This window comes from Sylvia atricapilla, chromosome 6 (genome assembly GCF_009819655.1).
Source record: "Sylvia atricapilla isolate bSylAtr1 chromosome 6, bSylAtr1.pri, whole genome shotgun sequence".
In the NCBI taxonomy this organism is placed as follows: Eukaryota; Metazoa; Chordata; class Aves; order Passeriformes; family Sylviidae; genus Sylvia; species Sylvia atricapilla.
This window is the reverse complement of record NC_089145.1, coordinates 51,167,341-51,190,724: the sequence shown is the minus strand read 5'-3', so window position 1 is coordinate 51,190,724 and position 23,384 is coordinate 51,167,341. Positions and strand designations below refer to the sequence as shown.

Genomic DNA, 23,384 nt, shown 5'->3' with positions numbered 1-23,384 from the left:
TTTTAGACCTCAGAATAAACTCTGTATGAAAAGAATTCTTTTTGGTTTTCTAGCAAATGGTCAGCAGAAGTCACAGGTCGAACTCATGCTATACCTCACATTAAGACATACATGAGACTCTCTCCTGACTTCCAGAAGATTGCGTGGTTCTTGGTAACAAGGTAAACATCTAATCAGTACAGCTCTCCCTGAAAAAACTTATATATAGGGGGGTTTTGTCAGCTGCAGGCCCAGGTGAGTTACTTCCATAGCCCTCATAATATTTCAATTAGTGATATGAATTTTTGTCCATATTTAATGTTTCTCCGTTACATTGCCCCATCTGAGGCTGCAGATTGAAATGATATGTCAGAAACTGTTGATAATCACACTAAAATTGCCTGAGTTGTGACTGCCAGTTTCAGGCTTCAATACCAACTAAAGTGATAAATATTTTTAAATCTTGGGTTAATTTTCTTTAAGGTATGCTGTGGCATGGTAGGAATGTGCTGGTCTCTACAAAATAGGTAGAGTTTGAGTTGGCTGAAATTATCATTGAGCTGCCCTACTGTTATAAAACATACAGATACCTAGATTTTGTAATCTGATCTTTTGTCAGATTGAGTTGTTTAGCAGTCTGCCTTGAAGCATAAGCTTTATATTTCTGTTGTTTAGTTGTTAAAGAAGTGAAAAGAGAAAGTGAGAAACTCCTCAGCTTAAAGGGAAGATGTCTTGTGAGCAAAAAATACAGATGTATTTCAGTTTTGCCAAAACTGATTTTATGTAACCCTATATTGTATGGATTATCATCTGTCCTTACTCTCAAATGCTCAGTTAATTTTTTTTATCTTTATATTTGGTGTCTTCAAATTTCATCACTCATTGATACTGTTGCCTGCAGTAGTAGTAGTGATTAATGTGCTTTTTAAAAGGTTTTAAGTCATTTAAATGTGTTCACTCCACCTAATACAGAAATTCATGGTTGCTTTATTGTTCTCTCATATTTCTTCTGTTCCACTGTTTGCTGTTACCAAACAGCATCCAGTATGTCCATCAGTTGAAACGCATAAATTTTGTATTGTGTTGTAGAATTAAGTTTTGACAACAAAATTGCATATTTTTTTTTGATTCCCAAATTGATCTGTTTTGTACTAGATAGTGATGAAAGATTAAGTACAGCATGGTGCTGAATAGCAAATTGTATCAAAACCTCTTTGATAAGTATTTGTTTTCATAAATAGATCAAAGAAAAGAATGCCAAGAGCAAAAGATTCTGTTTAACACTGTACTAAAATGCAAAATGCAAACCCACTCTGTACTAAATGTGTTGTAACTAGTCATAGCCTTTAATCTCTTTAAGTCATCAAATTGAAGCTATTTACCAGTACCAAATTCTTTTCTGAAATGTGCAGAGAAGATTCAAAAGGCTGAATTTGTTTTGTAGATCTGTATGACAGAAATAGGCTTGTATAATTATCCACATGTGTTGTATGAATGCCTTTCTACATACTGTCTCTGTTGCTCCCACTGTGCTGTAAAAATAGCAGTAAGGAATAACAACCAAGTCACTTCTTGTGAGAGGACTATTCTGATTGAATTTAAGTTCTCCTGCTAGAAGGACGTTGCTACACTGTTATTTAAACAAATGTTTTCTGCCCTGAAGATTGTGCCTCACTAACATGCTTTGTTTCTCTTCACAGTGCCAATCTATCTAAAGCAGCTTGGGGAGCTCTGGAGAAAAATGGCAGCCAACTGATGATCCGTTCTTATGAACTTGGAGTTCTTTTCTTGCCTTCAGCATTTGTAAGTTCACGGTTCAAGCACAAATCCTGGGATATGACCAAAATTTGAAAATATTTATGAATACAAGCATAACTGAATAATCTGATCAATAGGTTCTGTATTTCCAGATTAGAAAGTTAATAGGAAATGGAATTTGTGAGGTACTCAGAGTCTTGTTTTCCTACACAGCAGGTATGGATTTGGTATTGCTGTGACTTTTTTCATCTTACCTGACAGGCAATAATTTTTTAAAATTGTAACATATATTCTAAATGTTACTAGAAAGGATGATCAAATCTCTTCTTTCGTGCTTTTTAAAACTAGACTGTGAGTGCATATTCACATTGAAGTAAGGTGTGTGCGTTGTAATGTGAGAAACTATTCCAAATGTTGCACCAGTTGCTGTTCTTGCTCATTCTCTGAAATGCATTTGCAGGCATGTGACTGTCTCTTAATATCAAGTTCCTTATTGAACTATACTTGCTGGCATTTAGCCCTCTACAAAATCCTGGGGTAGAAAGTCCTTAACTGTACATTGTATTTAAGAAAAAAAGCTTCTCTTCTTTGTGTAGGTTGGATTTTGTCTATTACCTGATTGAGGGAGATGCAAGTTTTTTGTTACATGGCTGATTTCTCCTTCTCTCTGGGCAGCTGATAGTACCAAAATGTTCTCAACAGCAGTTAGTCTGTGATCACAAACCATTCAAACTTCCTCCTGTGTGAAATTTGTTCTTTCCAGACAAGAAACTACAAGTTTCTCTGAAAAAGTATTTGTATGCTAAAAGTCCTTAGAAATATTTTGCTGATGAAGAGTATTTATTTCCAAGATAACATTCACAGATGATCACATAATGTTCTGTTATTTCTGCTGATTAATAATGTAGTCTCAAATGAATATTTACTAATATTATGACATTGTAAAAACGTTTGCCTACCATAACTGGATAATTGTAGTCTCCTGAAATTGCATATTAAAATGGATGGTATCTGACTGCAGCTAAAGAACTCCTGTATCTCACTCTTGACATTTATGAGTTTGTATAGTAGTGAGGTCTCTGATATCATAAACCCTCAAGATGTTTTTCTCCAGTATGGTTTATGTGGAAGAAAATGTATTTATCAGAGAGTGAAACAAGAAAATTCCTACAGCTTCTTATAGTAGGAAGCATTGTTTTTTATATTGATGAGCTCTAAAAAAAAGGAAACACAATTTGTGTAAACAACTGTTAATAACAGAATGATGAAGCATTGGGCAAACAAAGTTGTGCAGAAATTTGACTTTCAACAACAACTGAAATGGATAAATTAATGTGCTTGGAAGTTGGCTATTCCTGCTTCAGTTGGCTGTCTCCAGGTGTTGCCAAGGAAAGAATTTATGGTACTGGTATATTTGTACCTAGTAAAAGATGGGTTTTGTATAAACATAACTGATTACCAGATGACACAGTCATGTAACATAATTTGAGTATTCTTGTTCTAACTGGCTTTTCTGTGCTACTTCAAATGGGTAGAAAATCAGGAATATCTGAGTTAGTCTTTTTGCCAAGAATGACCATGCCTGTTTTAGATATTGCCAGTCTGCAAACTTTTCACTTAAAAAACCCCATTGAAATAACAAAAACCTCTCCCACTTCCCACTACTACCCCCTCTTCCAAACCCCTGTGAGAAACGTTTGGTTTGCACTCTCTTCTGAATCTTCCATTCTACACAGGATTCGCTCTATCTGCTTTTTTATAAACTCCTTTTAAGTACTGGAAGGCTGAAATGAGAAGCTGTCTATTTTCTAGGCTGAACAGCCCCAACTTTCTCAGCATGTCTTTGTAAGAGAGGTGTTCCAGCCCTCTGATGATCTTTGTGGCCCTTCTGTGGGCTTGCTCTAACATGTCCCTGCTGGGATCCCAGCTCTGCAGGTGGGGTCTCATCAGAGCAGAGGCTCAGAATCCCCTCCCTTGGCCCGCTGCCCACACTGCTTTGGATGCAGCCCAGGACACAGCTGCCTTTCTGGGCTGCCAGTGCACATTGCTACGTCCTGTCTGGCCTGTTCCCCAAGTCCTCCTCCACAGGGCTGCTCTCAGTGACTTCTCTCAGTCTATGCTCTTGTCTGGGATTACCCTGAGTGAGGTATAGCACCTTGCTCTTGATGTTGAAGCTAAGGGGGTTCTTGTGGGCCCATTCCTTAAGCTGGTCTAGCTTCCTGTGGATGGCATCCCATGCTTCAGGTGTGTCAACTGCATCACTCAGCTTGATGTCACAGACAGGCTTGCTGAGGGAGCACTCAGTCCTGCTGTCTGTGTTACTGGTGAAGGTGCTGAAGAGCAGCAGTCCCAAGGCAGCACTGGGGGACATTGCTTGTCACCAGCCTCCACCTGGTTATAGAACCACTGACCACCACTTCCTGGCTGTCTTCACTCCTTTAGTTATACTGGCATGAGTGCTCAGTGGATTCTTTATCCCTTAAACCAGCTCAGACTGGCCAAAACAGGACAGGTTTCCAAAGTCATTCCATGAACCAGCTCAACATGATCAGGTGAGGGCTAATGGCAAGGAAGAAGTAGGAAGGACAAACTCAAGGGGCAGAAAGGTGAGTGGGGAAATCATACTGAGGTAACCTTCTTTTGGCCTGGTTTTGGAACCAGAGCTTATGGAGAATGATGGTCCATGACGTTTTGCATAGAAAACAGGAATAAATGGATCTGGGTAAGAAAAACATGATATGCAGTATGAAGTAGAGCCAAGCTTCCAGATCTTTCCCTTTTTGTCACTCTGGTTACTTTAAAATAGCCATTGTTGGGTTAGTAGAAGGCTTTATCATATCCAAGGAACATCTCAAAACTCAGTGGTCAAAAGCAGATGCTTGTGGAAAAGTATAATGGCCAGGCATTTATGTAGTAGTTTGTCCCTCCATATTTCATGACTCAGAGGCCTATTCTGTGATCATTTCTTGTCTTCTCTTAAATGTCTGCAGGCTTTTGGCAGTCACAATCTGCTCTGGCTGAGTTCCACAGTGTAGTTATGTCACATGAAGCAGTGTTCTGAAAGTTACCCATTTGAGGGTTTTTTCTTCTTGCATTGAAAGATGCAAGAACCATGTGATCCCTAGTCGTCCTTTCCATACCTTTCTTTGCAGATACCTTTATCTTTGTCTAGACTGAAGAGTTCTTACCATGCTCAGTTATTCCTAGGGGGGAGATTTTTTTATCACTTTTCCTCTTTTCTCAATTTTTTTTTTTTTACCTCTGTTATCATTTGGGTTGGAAGGTGGTAAGTAGAGTGACAAAGGTTTTACTTAAAAATGAAAATATGATTCTAGAGAAACAAATGCAGATATAAGACTATTACACAATGATGTTCTCAAGGTTCTCCTCACTGAGTCTATTTGGCCTGCTCTATTTTTACAAAGTGGTGTGTAACAGGTTAACTAACCATGGTTAGTTAATATAATGCTTTGTCTCTACAGCACTCACCTCTCTTGTCTTTGTGAATTACAGAAAGCTCCTATGATTTCTATAATTTCTACAGCTTTTAGATGGCTGTACTCAAACCTGTCAGCTTGCACAAGATAGTCTTATGTTTGAGTTTCAGACCTCTTGGAGCACACTTTAATTGAAACTCCGCTAAAACTTGCAAGAAAATGTAACAGTATGTATTTTGGAAGAGAATACTTAGTTTGTTTTCTCCCAGTTTCCTACAAATGGATAATTAATTGTAAAGACCGGCAACTAGAAGAGAACCAGTCACCTGATTAGTCACATGATATGGTGTATGTGGGAGCAAAGCAGGGAGAGAGACTGCAGCTGCTTGCTTTCTTCTCTGAGAAGTGCCTGCAGAGACTCTTGGTAACAAGGGGGTAGTCAGACAAATACTGATACTGGGCTTACGTACATGCAGTATCTGATACTCAAATTGCACTGCTTTGTTGATAAATTTTTTATGCATATGCCCAGCAGTTAACTCTGCATAAAAAGTGCTGCTTTGATAACTTAGTCTGCTTGTCACACTGGTTCACTGTGGTTTTAGAATGCTATGTGGGAGAGTAGTTTTGAGTGAAGATAACAAGAGAAGTGGGAATAGACTAAAATTTTTAGAAACTGAAAAGTTTGTTTACAACTGAAGTTATAAAAGTGTAGTATAAACTATATATCAAAGCAAAGTATAAACTACATGAAGTCCTTTGAAACATAACTGAGCTTTCCTAGGCCTCAAGGGACTTACCATGCTCTAGCTATTAGAATGCTGATTTAATACTGCCAGTTTCTGCTAGTTCTGTTTCTTTAGGTTATTTCATGCAGTTTTATCATGAAGTTCATGACACATATTCTGGTGTCTTAGACTGATTCTATGACTTAGCATCATGGAATCACAGAATCATTTAGGCTGGAAAAAGATCTTTAAGATCATATAATCCAACCATTAAAATATGCCTGGCAGTGATGGAAGTTGAACCCATGTCCCAGAAAAGATTGGAGCCTTAATCCAGCACCTGAGACTACTGGGCCACACTACCGTGGTGTATTTGCATAGCACACACTTAATGTCACTTATCTTAAGAGCTCCTCTAGCTCTGCAGTTTGTGCCTTCTATTTTCTGCTGAATACAAATTTGGAAGTGGATCGTTCCTCACTTGCTATCAGCTGCTTGCCAGTTTTTGTCTTTTTTTAAAAAATGCTTCCAGAATTATGCTTTGAGGTTGGGCCTTGGCTTGGTGTGCTAATACAGACTCTCAGAATTATGCTGAATGGTTGTTCTCAATATAGCAGCAGCTGTTATCATTTACAGTTTTAGTGTTTAAGGAAGAATCAGCTGATGCTGGCATTAGATCACAAGCTTCTATTGAGTAAAAAATAATGTTTATAAGAAAGATTGTCCTGTGTTTGAACTACATTTCCCTTTCCATCTCCATCTGTATTTCTCACCTCCTACATCTACAGTCTCTTTTTCAACTTGCTCTTTCAGCTGCTGGGGATTCCTTTCCAGAGGCTGAGATAAAGTACATCTTTAACAGGTAAAACATGTAGTGAGAGCACAGTGGCCTAAAAGCATGGAGTTCTGGGTGGCATGTGCCAGTAATTAGTTTGTTTGAAAAGTCTTGGAAGTTATTAATGGAAAGCTTTTTAAATAAATGGCTCTTCCTCACATCTTTTGTGTCTGGTAAGATGCTAAGATAAATTGAGCTTGACCTGTAAAATAGTATACAAATTTGTGAAATACTTAAATCTTTTTAGAGGTTTGTTGAATGTGTTGCTGACTCAGTCAGCTTTTAGAAGTACAAGCTCAGAGAAATATAACAGATGCTATTAAACTGAAAACTTACCCATAATTTCTTACCTAGTGCTATCAAATACTACAACTGTATCTAGATAATCAAACTCAGACAACTAACAACAGTATTTCAAATTCTGAAGTACTGGACTTGATGGTGAATACTCACTGGTGAAGTACTGCTTTGTAGTTGACTCTGGGGCTGCATGTATGAACTGAATCTGGATTAGAGAGCAGCCAGGCATTGTGCATGTGATTTTCAGAACTGAACTGCTTAAATTTTTGCTGGGATCAAATAACTGAGCCAGGCACCTTCAGTCATAGCTCCACTTAGAGCAGAACCAAAATCAAGTCAGTTAAGCTCTTTGACTGTAACATTAAGTTCCAAGGCAATGTAGTACCGCTTTCTTCTCTGGTTTCTTCTAGTTTTAGGTGAAGTCTTTCATCCCATGTAATGTAGAGTGGGAGTGGGAAAGCTAATACAACGTAAGTAAACCAAGATTTGATATGTAGACTTCAGCATGTTAAGCCTTGCTTTAAGCATTCACAGAACTGCCACAAGGTTTGCAGATTCCAGTGTTAGAGGGACCCAAACACATATTTCCCAAAACAAGAAGCTTTGGGTTTAGATACCTGAGTTTGTCAGTGTGGGCTTGTTAAAAAAAAATAAAATCTTCTGGTATACTGTAATAAAGCTCTCTTGAATAATTATGCCCAGCGTTGATGAAGGATTTTGCTGTGTATTCTGCTGGCCACTGTAAAGTTTGTGTGCATCCTTAATTCTTTGCTGCCCAAACTACCAAGTTTTTAAGTAGTTTAGCCAAGTAAGACTATTCTTCTGTTTACTGGCATTGGAAACAATAGTCCTGTAATCATCCTGTGGGATAATCAATTGTCTCCTGTTAAAAGTTACTTCAGTAAGATCAAAATGCTGTGATAGTATCAGTCTTAATTCCCACTTCAATAGGGCTACCAATTCTTACCTTTATCTTATGTGATCTTTTCTTTTAGCCTGCAAACTGCTTTGTGTTTGGGGGGAAAAAACCCTCAAAACTGAAAGTAGTATTTTAAAAGCTGTTAAACTTTTTCCCCATTCTTCCTAATGACTGCTTTTTCAATGTGAGATGCTAAGGCACTAATAGAGGCCATATCAGCTCCTGATGTTTATAAGTACAAAAAAAAATCTTTCCCAATTGATATAGGTATTTACCAACATTTCAAAATGTATTGCTGTAAGCAGCAGTCAAAGAGCAAAATAAAGCTGTAGAGAGAAATACTCTGAAAGAATAGAATATGGCTGAGGAAAATTTACAAGTCAGACAAAATTATTTTAGGCAAGATCCTGCTGGTTTGTTTTTTGGAAACAGAAATGAGAGCTGTCAACATTCAGGAAATGCTCAAAACAGACAAAGTGTGTGTGTGACTTCATTTTCTGTGTGAAGATAGACACATGAGTTATTTTTAAAAGCATGTGAATCTCCTCAGAGAGCCTTGTTAAAGAATGTATTCCACAAACTAGACACTTACTCCAGGGTGTTTTGAGGAAAACTAAATGTCTTTTCTTAGATGCATATTTCCTGAGTGGAAGATCTCTATAGGTTAAATTCTAACGGACAAATAAAACAATTTTGGGATGAACTGGTGCAGTCAAACAGCACTGAAGGACAGCATCAGAGTCTTTCAGAGGAGATGAAAATAAAATTGCTGAGCACTGAGGAAGAAGACAGAGAAAAACAAAGCTGTAGACAAAGATAAGGAAGCAAAATGCCTGAAAAGAAGGATGCTGAAGAAATAACAGGGCATGGAGTGTAGAAGAAATTTAACAGAAACAAAAATATTGCTAGATTGAGGAAAACAATGGATAATGAGGGGGAAAAAAAACGGATGAAAAATGTCCTTGCTTTGTAGGTAAAGGCTGAAGTAGGTTGTGTTTTGAACTGTGCTTTGTCATGGCAAGGGTTTCACAAATGTCCAGCTCAGGTGGTGCCAAGCAGCAACTTTGTTATTTTGGTGCTGTTGATCAGGAAAATGAAGTTTGTTGTAGCATAAGAACCATCTCACAGTACAGCAGAGAAGCCTTCTCTGCTGCTCTGCATTTCTTCCGTAGATGATGTAGAAGAGAAGCTCACAGGATGTATGGGCAATCAACCCTCAGACATGTCACATACATTTAAATGTATGACAATATAAATGTCATCTTGTGAGTAGTATCTAGGAATACACACCACCCAGACCCTCCCACCAACTGCAGCCTGACTCCTGTGAGTTATGAAAAAAAATCTCTTGGCTCCACCACCACTTACACAGTTCCTGTTCTTGGTGAGCTATAGAACCCCTGGCATATTTCATGTTCTTTCCACTACAAGCAGAACTATGGTTATTTGCATTTTTACATGAAATTTCTACTAATCCTTGAGTGATTCAAATTCATTGGAAGTAAGGCTATACAACTTGATTGTTGCATTTTGTTTAAGTAATTATGATTTTTTCCCCAGTAATTTTCAAACCCTTAGATGTTTATGAGCTTTAAAAAATAATCTTGCATATTTACATTGGTTTGTTTTTACCTCAAGGCTACGCTCCACAAAATGCTGTAGCCTGGTTTTTAATGAAGACTTATCAAAATATCTGACTTAAATGGTATAAGAAAGGGAAATTCAAACTGGATTTTCTTTCATGCAGTCCTTTAGCGCAGACTTTGTTTGTTTCCTCTGTTCTTTCATTTAAAAGGCAGTGGCTTTTGCCCAGTCCTTGAAATAATATGTAGTGTTTCCTACATCATAACCTATAGTTTGCTCTTACTTTGGATCATGAGACAAAAGATGCATCTATATTCTAAAGGAGATTCTTGAACTGACTTGTTGGAACTGCTGTCTGACATTGTCTTTGGCAGCTCTCCTTTTACTAGGTTACTGTTCTTCTGGAATATTAAAGAAAAAGGCACAAGGCTTCATTGATTCCCATGCTTTGTGTGGTCATGTGGATGTTGCTGTCTCCAGCTTAAAATGATAACATTTGATGGTGTAAAACTTCACTGAAAAAAGACTTGCAGTATTGTATATAGATGAGACTCTCCATTCAGACAGTGTGTGTGTTTGAATACCATGGGATTTTTTAGAAGTAATTAGCATGTTTACTTGTGCTATCATAAAACAGTAATGTTGTAAAACTCATACTGGTGGACCACAGAGCATGAATAAAGTATAAGTTAATATTTGGACACAAGCTGGCAACGTGCACTCGCATCCCAGAAAGCCAATTGTGTTCTGGGCTGCATCCAAAGCAGTGTGGGCAGCAGGGCAAGGGAAGGGATTCTACTCCTCTGCTCTGCTGGGACCCCATCTGCAGAGCTGCATCCAGCTCTGGAGTCCCAGCACAGGAAGGACCTGTTGGAGTGAGACCAGAGAAGAGACACAGAAAAGGTCGGAGCTGGAGCACTACTTCTATGAGGAAAGACAGAATGATCTTGGGGTTGTTCAGTCTGGAGAAGAGAATGCTCCAAGAAAACTTTATTGCAGCCTTTTAGTACCTAAAGGGGGCTTATAAGAAAGATGGGGACAAACTTTTAATAGGAGCTGTAGGGACAGGACAAGGGTTCTAAACTAGAAGATGGTGTGTTTAGGCTAGATCCAAGAAAGAAATTCTTTACTGTGAGGATAGTGAAACATTGGCACAGGTTGCCGTGAGGGGTGATAGATACCCCATCCCTGGGAACATTCAGGATCAGGTTGGATGAGGCTCTGAGCAACCAGCTTCTAGTGGGAGATGTCCCTGTCCAGTATACAGGGATTGAACTAAATGACCTTTGAAAATCCTTTCCAACCCAAACTTTTCTATCATTTTAGAAAGAAAAATAATTGTCAGTAATACTTTATAAATAAATTTTAAAAACTTGATAGCCTTTAGATTTCTAGTCTGTTCTAGTCAAACTGTACTTGATTGACAGTAAGCTATTTGAAAGCTCAGAACTCAGAGATTCTGCTTGTGTGTAACTCACTACAGTTGGAATTCAATTTCCCTGGAGAAGTAGCCAAGCAATACTGTCTGCCCGAGTTACTTGAATCACTTTAATCTCTGCCTTTGTACTGTATTGCATTTTTTCTTTTCATAGTCCTTAACCTTGTTTGACAGTAATGATGTCATTCTAATATAAGTGTAGTCTTTGAAGCTTTTGTGCAAGCAGTTTCAAATCTTCATTGAATTTTTTGTGTCCGTGGATGATGTTACCCAAGATGTCTGAAAAGGAGAGATTTGAAGACATGCTTCTATAACCAAAAGTGATTTTTAGTTTAGTCCATGAAACATAGTGAACATCCAATTAATGTGGTCAGAAATGAAACTAAGCAGCAAAGAGAAATTTTTGGAGCTTTTTACTTTAGTTAAATATTAAACACTGAAGGAGTTCACCTAGCAAACATGGAAATAAGTTGGTATATGTGTAAGTGCCTGAGAAAGCAGAATATGTCAAATATGGACCCACATGTGGGGCCAAGCCAATGGATGTAATAAAAAGAGAAGAACTGAAATAGTAGAAGTAAGAGAAGCTAAGTTTTTAAGATATCTAAGTACTTCATGAAGTATCTAATCTCAGTAAAGGAGGCAAAAGGTTTTGTTCATTAAAATAGCTTGCTGAGAAACTTAATCTATTGTAGATTAAGTTTGTATTTTTCCTCAGAAACTAATAAATCTTTTCTTCTGTATGTTTCCTTTCTTTCATAGGGATTGGACAAAGGTTACTTTCATGTAGGACAGAAAAAGCTTCCAGAAAAGAAAGAGTCAGCAACATATTTTCCTGTACCTTATGACCTGCCACCAGAACAATATGGAAGCAAAGGTAAGGTGTGACTTCAGAAGTAAAATAGACTTGTATTGTACATGAAGCAAGCCAATTGAGTAACTCTGAGTCAGTTGAATACTGCTGTGTTCCAAAGATTTATTTTAACATTTTTGTGGTGTGATTGTGATTTGATGACAGTTCCATGTTCTGCTTGTGACTTCAAAGAAAGCAACTGTAAGGTCCTTCATTCTGATATTTTCCTCTGTTTAAGTTTTGTATTAATAACTTCAATGCTAGTTTTTATTCCTCTTTTGTGATTCTTACATGCATTAAGAAAATAGATATTCTTTATGGAATCAAAATGATTTTTTGCAGAACTAGTAGGGGAAGGAGCATTGAAATGGGAATGTTTGGAAGAGAGGAGGCATGAGATAAAAACCATCCTCTGCAAGTGGAATGTGAAAGAAATACTGTAGTGTAAATGTGAAAGAATTGCTGTAAATCAGAAGAAAGAAGAGTTGCTTTTGCTCCATTCTATATTTCATAGGTTATATTTCATCACAGTTGAAGAGGTGTACAAAATCTCAACTGTCTCAGTTTCTGAGCTCATCTCTAGAACATGCAAATCAGGAACGTGATAAGTGTGTGGTGATGACTGAAAAATATAAAAGTGTATTAAGGATAATGTTGATGTGCAACCTGCAATATTTGGGAACAGTACATTTTTATATTTTTGTCCTTGAAACAAATGTCAAAAGACTGTAACTGACTTCCTTTTTGAGAAGCCATGATCTAAGAAAGACAGGATCTAGAACAGAGCTTGAAGTAGGAGCAACACAGTTTATAGAGACTCAAATGTTTCTGTAAATCTTTGAACTAATGAGTGGTGTGGAGAGAAAGAACATTTAAAAGCTAAGAAGTCAACAGACTTTATAATCATGTCGTACATAGTAAAGAAAAGTGAAGGCACAGGGTGATTGAAGCTCTACTGCAGGATGAGACTGTGAGCTTGATGCTTCTTCCTGTAGCTGAAGTAAGATGGCTTCACCAGCATATTCTACATTAGGTGACCTGTGGTAAACACTAACCATGAGGCTTACTCTGTTGGCTTGACCTCTGTTTTTTTACCTGTACACTTTTCACTCATCGCTGCTTTTCAGACACTGCTCTGTGCAGTTGATCCAGTTTTTTCTAGACAGTGGAAAGCCCCTGGTTTCCTTCCTTCTGGACAGTTTGTAGCCATTGATTGAAGTGTCATGTGATTCAGCCCACTCAGTCTCAGTGATACTGCTCTTTCTAGCTGTACAGTGGGTCCTGTCTCCTGTTTGCTATCCATCTGTGTTCACTAGTGTAGAGCCATGTTAGCTGGGCTGTTGACCATGTCACTTTTTTAGAGGAACAAGCCCTAAGGTATTTCACAGGTATTTTCCTGTGGGTTCCTAATGCGGCAGCAGCCCTTGGTTTCTTACGTGTTGCTCAAAACTCCGTCCTTTTCCACTACTACATCTAGTCTAAAGCCCTTGCCTGAAGTTCTGGCCAGGCAAAGAGGCACATGCCCCACTTAGGCAGGTGAATCCCTTCGGCTTCCAACCATTATAGACTCATGGTCATACAAGTCCAAACCTTAAATACAGCTACACAGCCAGGCATTCACCTCCTCAGTATGATGCATGTTCTGTATCCTCTGGAAAGATGGATTGTTCTGCTCAAAGAGCTTACTACTTACCTAAAAGACCTCTTAGGTGGTTTTAGTTTTCCCAGAGAAAAAAATACTGGTCCAGCGTAGAAATGATAACCCAAACTGTTATGCTGTTTGATTCAGTATAAAACACACTGAGTACTGTTACTGTCGAGGCAGGGATTGTGCTGGGCTTGTCAGCTAATGACAGGTTAAGAATGTACTACAACTACATCAACTGGCTGTTGTGCTCTGGGATATGTGTGCACTGTCTGCTTGTTAGCTAGTACTTAAACTGATGGGTTTAGGAAGATTTCTCCAAGAGGTCATACTTAAATTTTTGGAGAATCCATGGGTATTCTCAAATATTTCATATACTGTCTTCCTTGTGCATAAACGTACTTGTATAATTGATATTGTCCTTGGTTTAATTCCAACATTTAACTTACTGTGTCAGTGAATTTTACACATATTTCAACTAAACGTAAAGATTTTTTTTCCAAATAACTTTTTTCATTTCCTGCATGGAAAACGTACTTCTCAGGAGAACTGGTTTGACTGTAGTTCTGGTTTTGGGTCTTAGCTTCCTCTGGTGCTATGCACAGATGTCAGAACTGAGGTTGTTTAGGCTTTGGCAGTGGAAATGAAGTCAGCTGCCTATGCTGTTTCATATCTCTTTCCTGAATATTCTGTTTCAGTTTGTCAGCCTCCTGGTGGAAAAGATGTTGAAAAAATTCCCATGTTGAGGGATGGACTCATAAAATAATCTGTCCTTAACAATACAGTTGTCAACTCCCAAACTCTCTGGAGTGTGATATAAATAGATTTATTTTAATAAAGTCTTGAGAAGCAAAAATGCAAGTAATTATCCTTTCCCCAAAGAAACCATAGTGACTGATCCTTATAATTGAAGGAGAAAAGGCTCTGGGGGATTTTCCATGAACTCAGATTCTCTAACTATGGGAAAACAAAGTGTATGTCACTTTCATATAATCAGAAAAATCCTATTAGGGGCAGAAGGAAGGAGAAGTGGGCAGAACAGCAAAGAGATGGGCAGAAGCAGAGCCATGCATTTGCCATAAAGTTGTACTTAGAAGATTCCAGAATTTTTAAAAATATGTTGTTTTTTCCTTTACTTAAACAAATTCTAATAATGGATCAGATATACTTAGAGGAGTCTATTATTATATAATGTAACAAAATGAAAGAAAAGTGGTTTTCTAGTTTGTGGAAATAATTTAATTGCAGAAGTTCTTTGTCATTCTGTCACAAAGGCTTTCTGTCATACTAATTGGTGTTTATCCTATTGGACAGGACTTCAACATGAGAACAATTACAGTGAAATAAATGCATCTTGAAAAGTAATAAAATATATCTCAGGACATACAATTATAAACTTATCAGCAAATGATGTAAATAATTTGTCTCAGCCATAATAATTCATGAGGTTGATCCAAAACCTTTTAAAGTCCATTAAGTTCTATAGTATTGAAATAATTTGGCCTCTGTCCTTCTTGTCTTGCACCAATATAACAGAGAGGCAAAAGATAAAGAAGTCTCATCCTACTTTGCCTGGTTTGCCTTGTTAGTCAGTGGGTTTCATTCTAAAACTCAAGTTTTAGGCAAAACAGAATAATAGAATGACTTGGAGAAAGAGTCATGAAGATTTCTTCCTGTTTTTCTTCCCAAGATATCTAAGCACTGTAAGTTGAGGTCATTGTGAGACAGGTAACCTCTTGGATTTGTACTGTTTTCTCTTCTAGAGAGATGGATTGTCCCTCACTGAAACATAGTCATAGGCTAAGCTGTACTCATTGAAGGGTTCATTGATGTGTGTTAGGATGTCACCTGTAGGGAAATAAAAATATTTAAAATTACAATATGACACATATTTAAAATCTTGCCATTGCTTTCATTTAGTTTCCAGCTGTGTTTCAGACTTGCACAGAGACATGTTTTACAATACATGAACAGGTCAACTCTACCTGCTTCTGCCAGCCAGAGTCATTTGATCTCCCTGAAGTGAACAAAGAATAAAATTTACCTGAGTCTCAAACCATAGCTGAAAGCAGCATAGGCACTCCAAGTTGTGATGGGGAGTTTATAAGGTATCTGTGAGAGAAATCAGAAGTATTTTAAGTAGCTTATTTTGACTACACAGAATGATTAAAAACAACAACCCAAAGAACAACCCAACCACCCAGTCTAAGCTACCAGCAAGCACTATAATGATAGGGAAAATATGTTTGGACATAAAAAAGCTAGAAAATTATTATATAATCAATTAGCTAAATGAATAGTGAATCTGTGCTTTATATGTATTGTAAAATATGTTGTTGTTACACTATTTTGGGCTACTTCATTTGGTGTTTTTCTTAGTGAGTTGCACTTAACTTTCTAGCTCTGGGTAAGTGGGATGAGATTTCTGTTTAATTGCCTCTGTTTTTTGGGGTTTTTTTAGGAGGACCTCAGCAGATTAAACATTTCTCTGCGCTATTATTCTGACAGATTTTAGATTTATTAATCATGAGTATTTGTTGCAGAACTTTTAAGCACTATTGAAAAGGGAATGAACTAAAATTAGATCTATCAGCCATTCTTTGAGTTACGACCAGGTAACAAGCAGGCATTTATAGAAGCTTTTTCTGAACTCTTAGTTCAAAATCCTCTGAAACTTCTTAAACCCTCTGGAAGAGAACCCTATAAAATAGGGGGGTAAATGCATTCTAATAAACAAGTTGTTTCTCATTTAATTTTCTCTTAAGTGTGTATATAGAGATCAAAGAAAGAAACTATTAGTTGATTAACAGTATACAGAAGATAAATGCATATGCAAGAAAATAAGACAGGTTCCAACTCAGTTGAGATTAATCTAGAGTGAAGCTACACATTACTCTCTATACATGCCAATTACATTAATTACCTTAGTTGTTTTGCCCTTTGTTGAAGATTTATTTCCTGAACAATTCTCACATCTTGTAAAAATGCATTAAGACATATTTCATTATGTTCCAGTGGGAAAATGTATTTTACCCTTGGTAACTGGGGGCTAAAAGCTGTCAAATCTCATGCTGGAAAAATGGTGAGGAGGCTGGGAAAATAGTGTGGAAATGAGATGAAAATTAGCTTTAATACAAGTTCAGGCACTGTGCAGAAATTGACAGTCCACTTAATTCATTAGTCCTCTAGCTGAAGTTTTCAAGCTCTGACAGCTGTGATTTTGTTAAGGATGCACAAAAGGATCTTTAACATACCTTATAAGAACAGTTGTTTCCCTTGTGAAGGGCCCTGCTCACTGTTCAATGTTCCATTGCCACACTTACATGGAAAAGTAAATTGATCTTTTTCTTGTAACTTCAGATACTCAGTGCTTGATATTTTGTCTGATGAGTGGGAATAGGGAGTATGGCGAAATTACATTTGATAAATATTTATACTGATTTCAGGAAACTATAGTAACACTGCATCTCATTTGTTATATATAATGTGTTGTGCTGGATAAAAGGAAGAAAGACTTTGTGGCATATTTGTCTCCAGCTCTGATAGGCTTAGATATTTGTGTTTAACATGTTACCTAAAGAGTTGAAAGAATTTTCATTTATCTTGCTTTGTGCTATGGCACAGTGTTTAAAGGAAGAGATTGGTGTTTTGTCCAGCAAAGCTATAGGAGTTCTTTGTTACAGCAGATCCCTGTGAGGGAACTCAGAGTATCTTCAGAAGGTCGTATAAGTTCAGGGAAAATGTCACTGTATGTGGTCTCTACCTTTCTCTTACCTTCCTTTCTTGTTCTACGTCCTAGAATGCTCTGTCACTACTTTCTCTGTCAAGTAGTTAAAATATTTTTGAAAAATAAAGATAGAAGACTTCTAGGAAAGTAACTAATATTTTTCAATAACCACCTTTTTTTTCTAATTAATGTTGCATAGCTGTTTGAAACCTGTGTACTTTCTAGGGTTTGAAAGAACTAGGCTAGCAACATCCTGTGTGAATTTTTAGAGAACTTCAAGTACTTTCAATATGCCTAGTATGGTACAAAGTCTAAGAGAATATCCTTTCTTCTTAGCAGATGACAACTAGAAGCTAGTCCAGTTTCTAGTGATTCTAATACATTGAACAGAAAACATTTCACGTATTTAACATTCAGAGCAATGGTAAATATAAATCAGAGTATGTTTAGAAGTTTAGTTTTTAATTTTTCAAGCAACAAGTGTATATTGTTATTGTAAATCATAGCCCAGGTTGAGGAAGCCAGGGTTGGAACCAATCTCATTTGTGTTGGCCTCAGTTACCTTCCTCAGCAGAACCAAAAGCATTACTATTGACTGGTAAACCTGCAGTTTGAGATTGAAGCTCTCACAATGCAGCTTGACATTAGACACTGCCTCAGAGGACCTCCCAGAGTCCAAGTGTAACATTTGAGTACACTTGTTCTCCCAGCTATTTATAATGATTGTGAAAAAATTAACACTTTGCATGAGAAGAAACTGGAGTTACAGAGTCACTATATAGTTTGGCCACTTCTGTGTAATGTTATGATCAGATTGCAGACTTGAAGACCACAAGGAGCCACTTGACTATCTGATTTGCCACATTACTAGCCAACTTCTTTGAGCTCAAAGCTTATGCTTGGCTAAGGGAGATGTGCTTTAGATTATTAGGTGAGAGCACTCCCATGAGAGGGAAATTCACCATATGGTCTGTATTTTGCTTCAATAGTTGGTCAATTCAAGATTTTTAAAATGCAGTTTGGTTTGGGTACTCTTTTTCAGGGTAGATGTATGATTCCCAGTCTAGTTTTGGAATTTATATGTGATTTGAGCCATCTTGTGCAGAGTGCAAGATTTGTAGTTGAAGTCTAAGGAAATTAACAGTATGACATCCTGACAGTTTAGAGTTAAGGTTGCACAGAAGACTTTTACCTGGGCATTTAGACTGTTTCTTCACAAATGCTTTAAATTGCCAGCACAAAAGAGTTATATTATGCATGATATACCTGGCTTGCCTGTTTCCTTGCTGCAGGGAATAACATGCATGTTTTACATCTGGCAGTTTTAAAACAAAGAGTAAGATCATTCCTGTTCTGATGTGACAAGGGACCTCATTAATTTTTAGCAGATAACATTTGCTGTGTGCAACATGTACATTATTAACTCTTTTCACATTGCTGTTTTGAGCAATTGCAGTTGATCACCTCCCAACAGTCAGCTGAACAGCAGAAGGCCATTTGTGGGCAGCAGATGTATCTTAGGGCAAAACATTTAAAGAATTAAAAAAAGGAATTCTGGTAGCTGACAGTACTACTCAATATCTAGATAAATAAAATCATATAGATACATCAGTCTCCTAAAGGCCTCTGCAGTTAAGATTCAGGCTGTCATGATAAAAAAGACTAATGCAAAGCTCAATGTATCAATGACACTAAGATAAATGAAACCTGTAGACCAGCAGTATGATTTGAGAGTTCTTTGGAAGGGAAGCTGAAAATTATCCAGTCTGGTATTTGGTAATCATGCACACCATAGCCTATCTTACTTAGCAAGATATAATTATAAATAAAATTTATATATTTAATAATACTCAGATTTTTGTTTTCTTGTAGAATCTTTTAAATGAGTACTGTGATTTTGTTGTATAATATTTTTTGTTGTTTACCATTATCTTCTCAATGAGCTGCCATAATCTCATTTCATCTCAGTTACAATATTGCTATTATCTCTCTTACCATTACAAGTTGCTTGCTGTAGTCGGAGAATTTCACTTCATTTGTGATTTAGATATTACAGTTTACTGACTGAGGAAATCATCTGTTTCGTGGAGGGAACTTGAAACTTCTAATTCATAAGTATATCAAGGTTTTTTAGTAACAGTTTGGGGGAGGTCTCAGAAAAGTACAAAATACTTTTTTTTTTCCTCATCATAAGCAAATCTTGTATTTAAAACTGCAGTACTGGGTTGTGCTTTTTTCCTCTTTTTTTTTTTTTCCCCAAACAAGTGGTCATTGTCCTGGCTTTCAGAAATCATCACTGTGTTTGTGAATATTCATACAGATCCTACATCTATTCCCCATCTGCCTTTCCTCCTTCTTGAGATCTCTAAGTATAATTTTTGCACTGAGAAGAACAAGATTGGTTCCTTTTCAAATGCCATGCTCATCCAGAGGGAGGGGACAAGAGAGTTTGAAGTGTAGTATGCACCTTTTGCAAGTGCTTAACTTTCCAGATTCATGCAGCAGGGAGTCTTTGCCATGTATATGTAGAATGACTTGAAGAAGTCTGGTTATTTGTAACCTTTCTATATATGTGAATACTTGTTGCTTTGAAGCTACCTTTTTCAATTAGGTAGAGGTAAGAATCCAGTCTCTGGGTTTAGAAATCAGCCAGGAATTCTCTCATCCAGATCTCCACTCACAGTGTAAAAGGCACTCATAGGAAAAGGATCACAAAGGTGCTTTCATTGTGTTTTATACTTTAGTATTCAATTGCATGTTCCTGGTTTTGACTGTACTGCCATCTGTCATATTTCGGAGAACATGAAGGCTTGAGGTGGCCTGCCAGCATGGATTCTTTGAGCGATACTCAGGTGTTACTCAAAAAGAACTTGTCTCGTTCTCCAGAGCCTCTCTACCTTTAAGTAAAAAGTGGTAGTCTATTCAGTTGTGAGAGACTATTCAAAAATCAGAGTATAACTGAAATAGTGCTCCACCTGAGCTTTCAGATAATGTTTAAGTAGCAGTGGCACTTGAATGGCCCCATTTATTTTACTGAGTGCTGAGTCTACTGCTGGAGTTCTGCTGCTTGTAAATGAGGCAAGAGTGAAGCTGTGGTACTGGCCTAGTAGATAACACAAACTCCACTGAGGTGCAGTTGAGACAGAGTTAAGGTATCAGAAATGAAGCACTGATCTTGAAATGTGTAGAAAGTAGGCATGTTAAGGACACTTCAAAATTATTTAATTGCGCTTTTGTTTCCTCCCCCCAAGAAGATCAAAGGAATTAATTTTGAGAAGCTTGGCAGTCATTTTCATGTGCAACAGACAGTAAGCAGCTACCATCATATGGTATTTGCACACAGTCATTGTCTTTTTCTTGCTGGTATAGATCCTATTTAAAGTGATGAATAATTTTAAATAGAACCTGACATTTTATAAATAACTGAATTATAATTTGTATCAGCAATAGTTCTGCACATGACTTATTAAAATACTGTCAGTTGTTTTATAAAATCAACAGCATCCTATTAATGGAACAAAGTTCCAAGTACAATAATAGCTACCTTGAGCAAATTTTATTTAGATAGTTACAATTAGAAAGAACTAAATTAGGTATTGAGGCCTCTCAGCATGCTTTAAGGGGGTGACTGAAGTTATTTCTGTACATCTTAAGTTTTCCTCTGCCTGCATGTTTTGCTGAATTAAGCAGAGTCACTGCCAGATGGTAGGGAAGTAGGGAAGAGGGATAGGTCTAAGCTGCATAATGTACTCTTCAGTGACAGATTCCAGTGCTTGAGTGGGATTGGATTTATTCTGATGACTTAGAGGTCGGTGTTCAAATCCAAATGTGTGCTTGAAATCCTCAATGCTTTTCCCAACATTTGCTTTATTCTGTACCCATTTTTTAAACTGTTAATGTTTACTAACCTGGTAAGGTATTCACCTAAAATCCAAAAAGTACACATGGCTCTCCAGCAGGAGACTGATAAAACAAGCTTGGGGAAATATTGGTTCTACTTTTTATTTTCTTTTTAAGAGATGACTCAAAGACTAGATATCCTGTGCCAGAAACCTAGAGAGCTTTCTTGGCCAGGCACTGTGAGTTAGGTACTATAGTTTCTTCCAGTTTTTGATGCCTTTTATTTTTTATATGCTTTGAAATCACCTGTCTACTGTAACAAAATACCAACCAACTACCTTACTGCTCTTTTCCTTCTGTAAACAGACATGTTTTAAAACGTTTACACAGCTGGGATATGTTTTCCTGCAACATATGGAACTACAGTATGAGAAATAAGGACACACTAAGTATTGAGTAATAATAATGAGTGCTTAGTAGCAATGGTCCCTCTCCTCCATGTTTAATTGCTGTGGTACTTGTCACAGTGTGCTGTTTTGTAATTTATATAACCTTTCATTACAGTTTTTGTAACTTTCTCTTTTTTTCCTTGCTACAGTAATTGTCACTTCCTATATTGTCAGAGTTGTCATTGGATCCTGTAAATTTAAAATTGGATAAAAGTAATCTCCATCCGTAGCTATTCCTGTCATCCTTGGTACAATTAAGTTTAATCCATGCATATTACAGTTTAATGTCATTGTATTCCTTCAGGGCTCATTTTGTACATGGAGAGAAGCAGCAGGCTAGATTTATATAAATTTCGTAATTGAGAAAACTCAACAGAAAAAAAGGGTTAAAGGATTTTTCTCTATTTCAGCAGGAGTAGCCTGCAAGAAGTAGAATAATACTTTGGATTCATAGAACAGCTGCATTTCTGCCACATGTATGGTAGGAGGGAGAGCACAGAGCTGGTTGCAGAACTAGCAGTTAACTCCTGGTGTGTTGCCTTTTCTCTTTCCCAAGAGTGGAAAGAGCTGCTGTATTCTGAGAAATGGGAGGGAGGGAACTGTGTGGTGCAAACCTGTTGCTCATCTGAAGGTGTAATGTTTGAAGAAGGGAGAGGTAAATGTGAACTTTTCAGAGGTCAGGCAGTGTCATTCTTAGGTACTGAATTCTTACTGTCCCTGTGAAAAATAGTAATATGTTACACTGCAAATTTATAATTCCATTGGGTTAAGAGAGATGCTGCACAAGACTTGCTGGCACTAAGCCAAGCCAAATTTGGCTGTATTACTGTACTTGTATGTTGTGTTAAATACAATTCTTATACAGCTGGTGAGTATGTTGGGTTATAACTATATTTAAAATAATATATGGGAGCCTTTTGAAAGCCTTTTGAAAACTCTGTATCTTACAGTTTAAAAAAATATTTCCACTAAACTGAAATTGCACATCATATTATCTGAAAATCAGTGGGAATTTTGACCTTTCTCTTTCTCCAAAGGGAAAAGAGGAAGAGAACCAAATTTTGCATTTGATAAATTAATTTGTCATGAGTATGTCTTTGTTTTGGTTTACAGATCAACCATGGATTTGGAATATTCCTTACACTGATGCCCCTGATACACATGGGAATATGTGGGTTCCATCATAAATGTTTGCAGTACTCTGTGATGTTCTCTTGCTGACACTGAGCCTGCCATGCTATTTGCAAAAACTGCTTGTTTCTGTTCTGTAAGCTATAATGTCTGCTATAATGACTAATTTGTAGTTGAAACATTAAAATGTTAATAAGGGAGAGACTCTTGGAGAAACTATAACCATACTATTACAAGTGAATCTGGTTTTTTGAATACCTTTTTGTATGGTTTTTCTTTACTGTGGTTCCCAATATGGTTTTCAAGATGAGAACTATTCTCAGAGACTCTCTGAATTTTTTTTGGCTGTAATTAATTTAAAAGTTATTGTTCTGTGAGACTGTTGGTTGACCCCAGTAGCTGGAATAAAAGTTATTATGTGTAAAATTCAAATTAAAATAAAGTCAATCTTGTTCGTATATCCTTTGTTCTGTCTTCTAAATGTGTACATTTCAAGATTGATTTGGAACTTGTATCTTGCAAATGTACTACCAGGTGTTTTAAAAAATCAACACCATCCCATTAATGGAACACATTGCTTGTATCAAAAATAGTGTGGCCAGCAGGACTGGGGCAGTGATTGTCCCCCCCATACTCAGCACTTGTGCAGCCACACCTTGAGTGCTGTATCCACTTCTGGGCCCCTCATGACAAGAAAGACGTTGAGGGGCTGCAACATGTCCAGAGAAGGGCAGTGGAGTTGGTGGAGGGTCTGGAGCACA

General features: G+C 37.3%; 1 protein-coding gene across 2 annotated transcripts in view; it reads left to right on the top strand.

The window, feature by feature from the left end:
* The window catches only part of TDP1 (tyrosyl-DNA phosphodiesterase 1), a 45,286-nt gene extending 22,205 nt beyond the window's left edge, over window positions 1-23,081 (top strand). Inside the window, exons 12-15 of one of the 2 annotated variants that reach the window (XM_066321934.1) lie at window positions 54-161; window positions 1,680-1,782; window positions 11,741-11,855; window positions 22,606-23,081. In XM_066321934.1, the coding sequence (XP_066178031.1) occupies window positions 54-161; window positions 1,680-1,782; window positions 11,741-11,855; window positions 22,606-22,679 (400 nt within the window). In that variant the 3' untranslated portion in view covers window positions 22,680-23,081. The remainder of the gene's footprint in view (window positions 1-53; window positions 162-1,679; window positions 1,783-11,740; window positions 11,856-22,605) is intronic. The other variant, XM_066321935.1, reaches the window with a different exon arrangement.
* The last annotated feature ends 303 nt before the right edge of the window (window positions 23,082-23,384 follow it).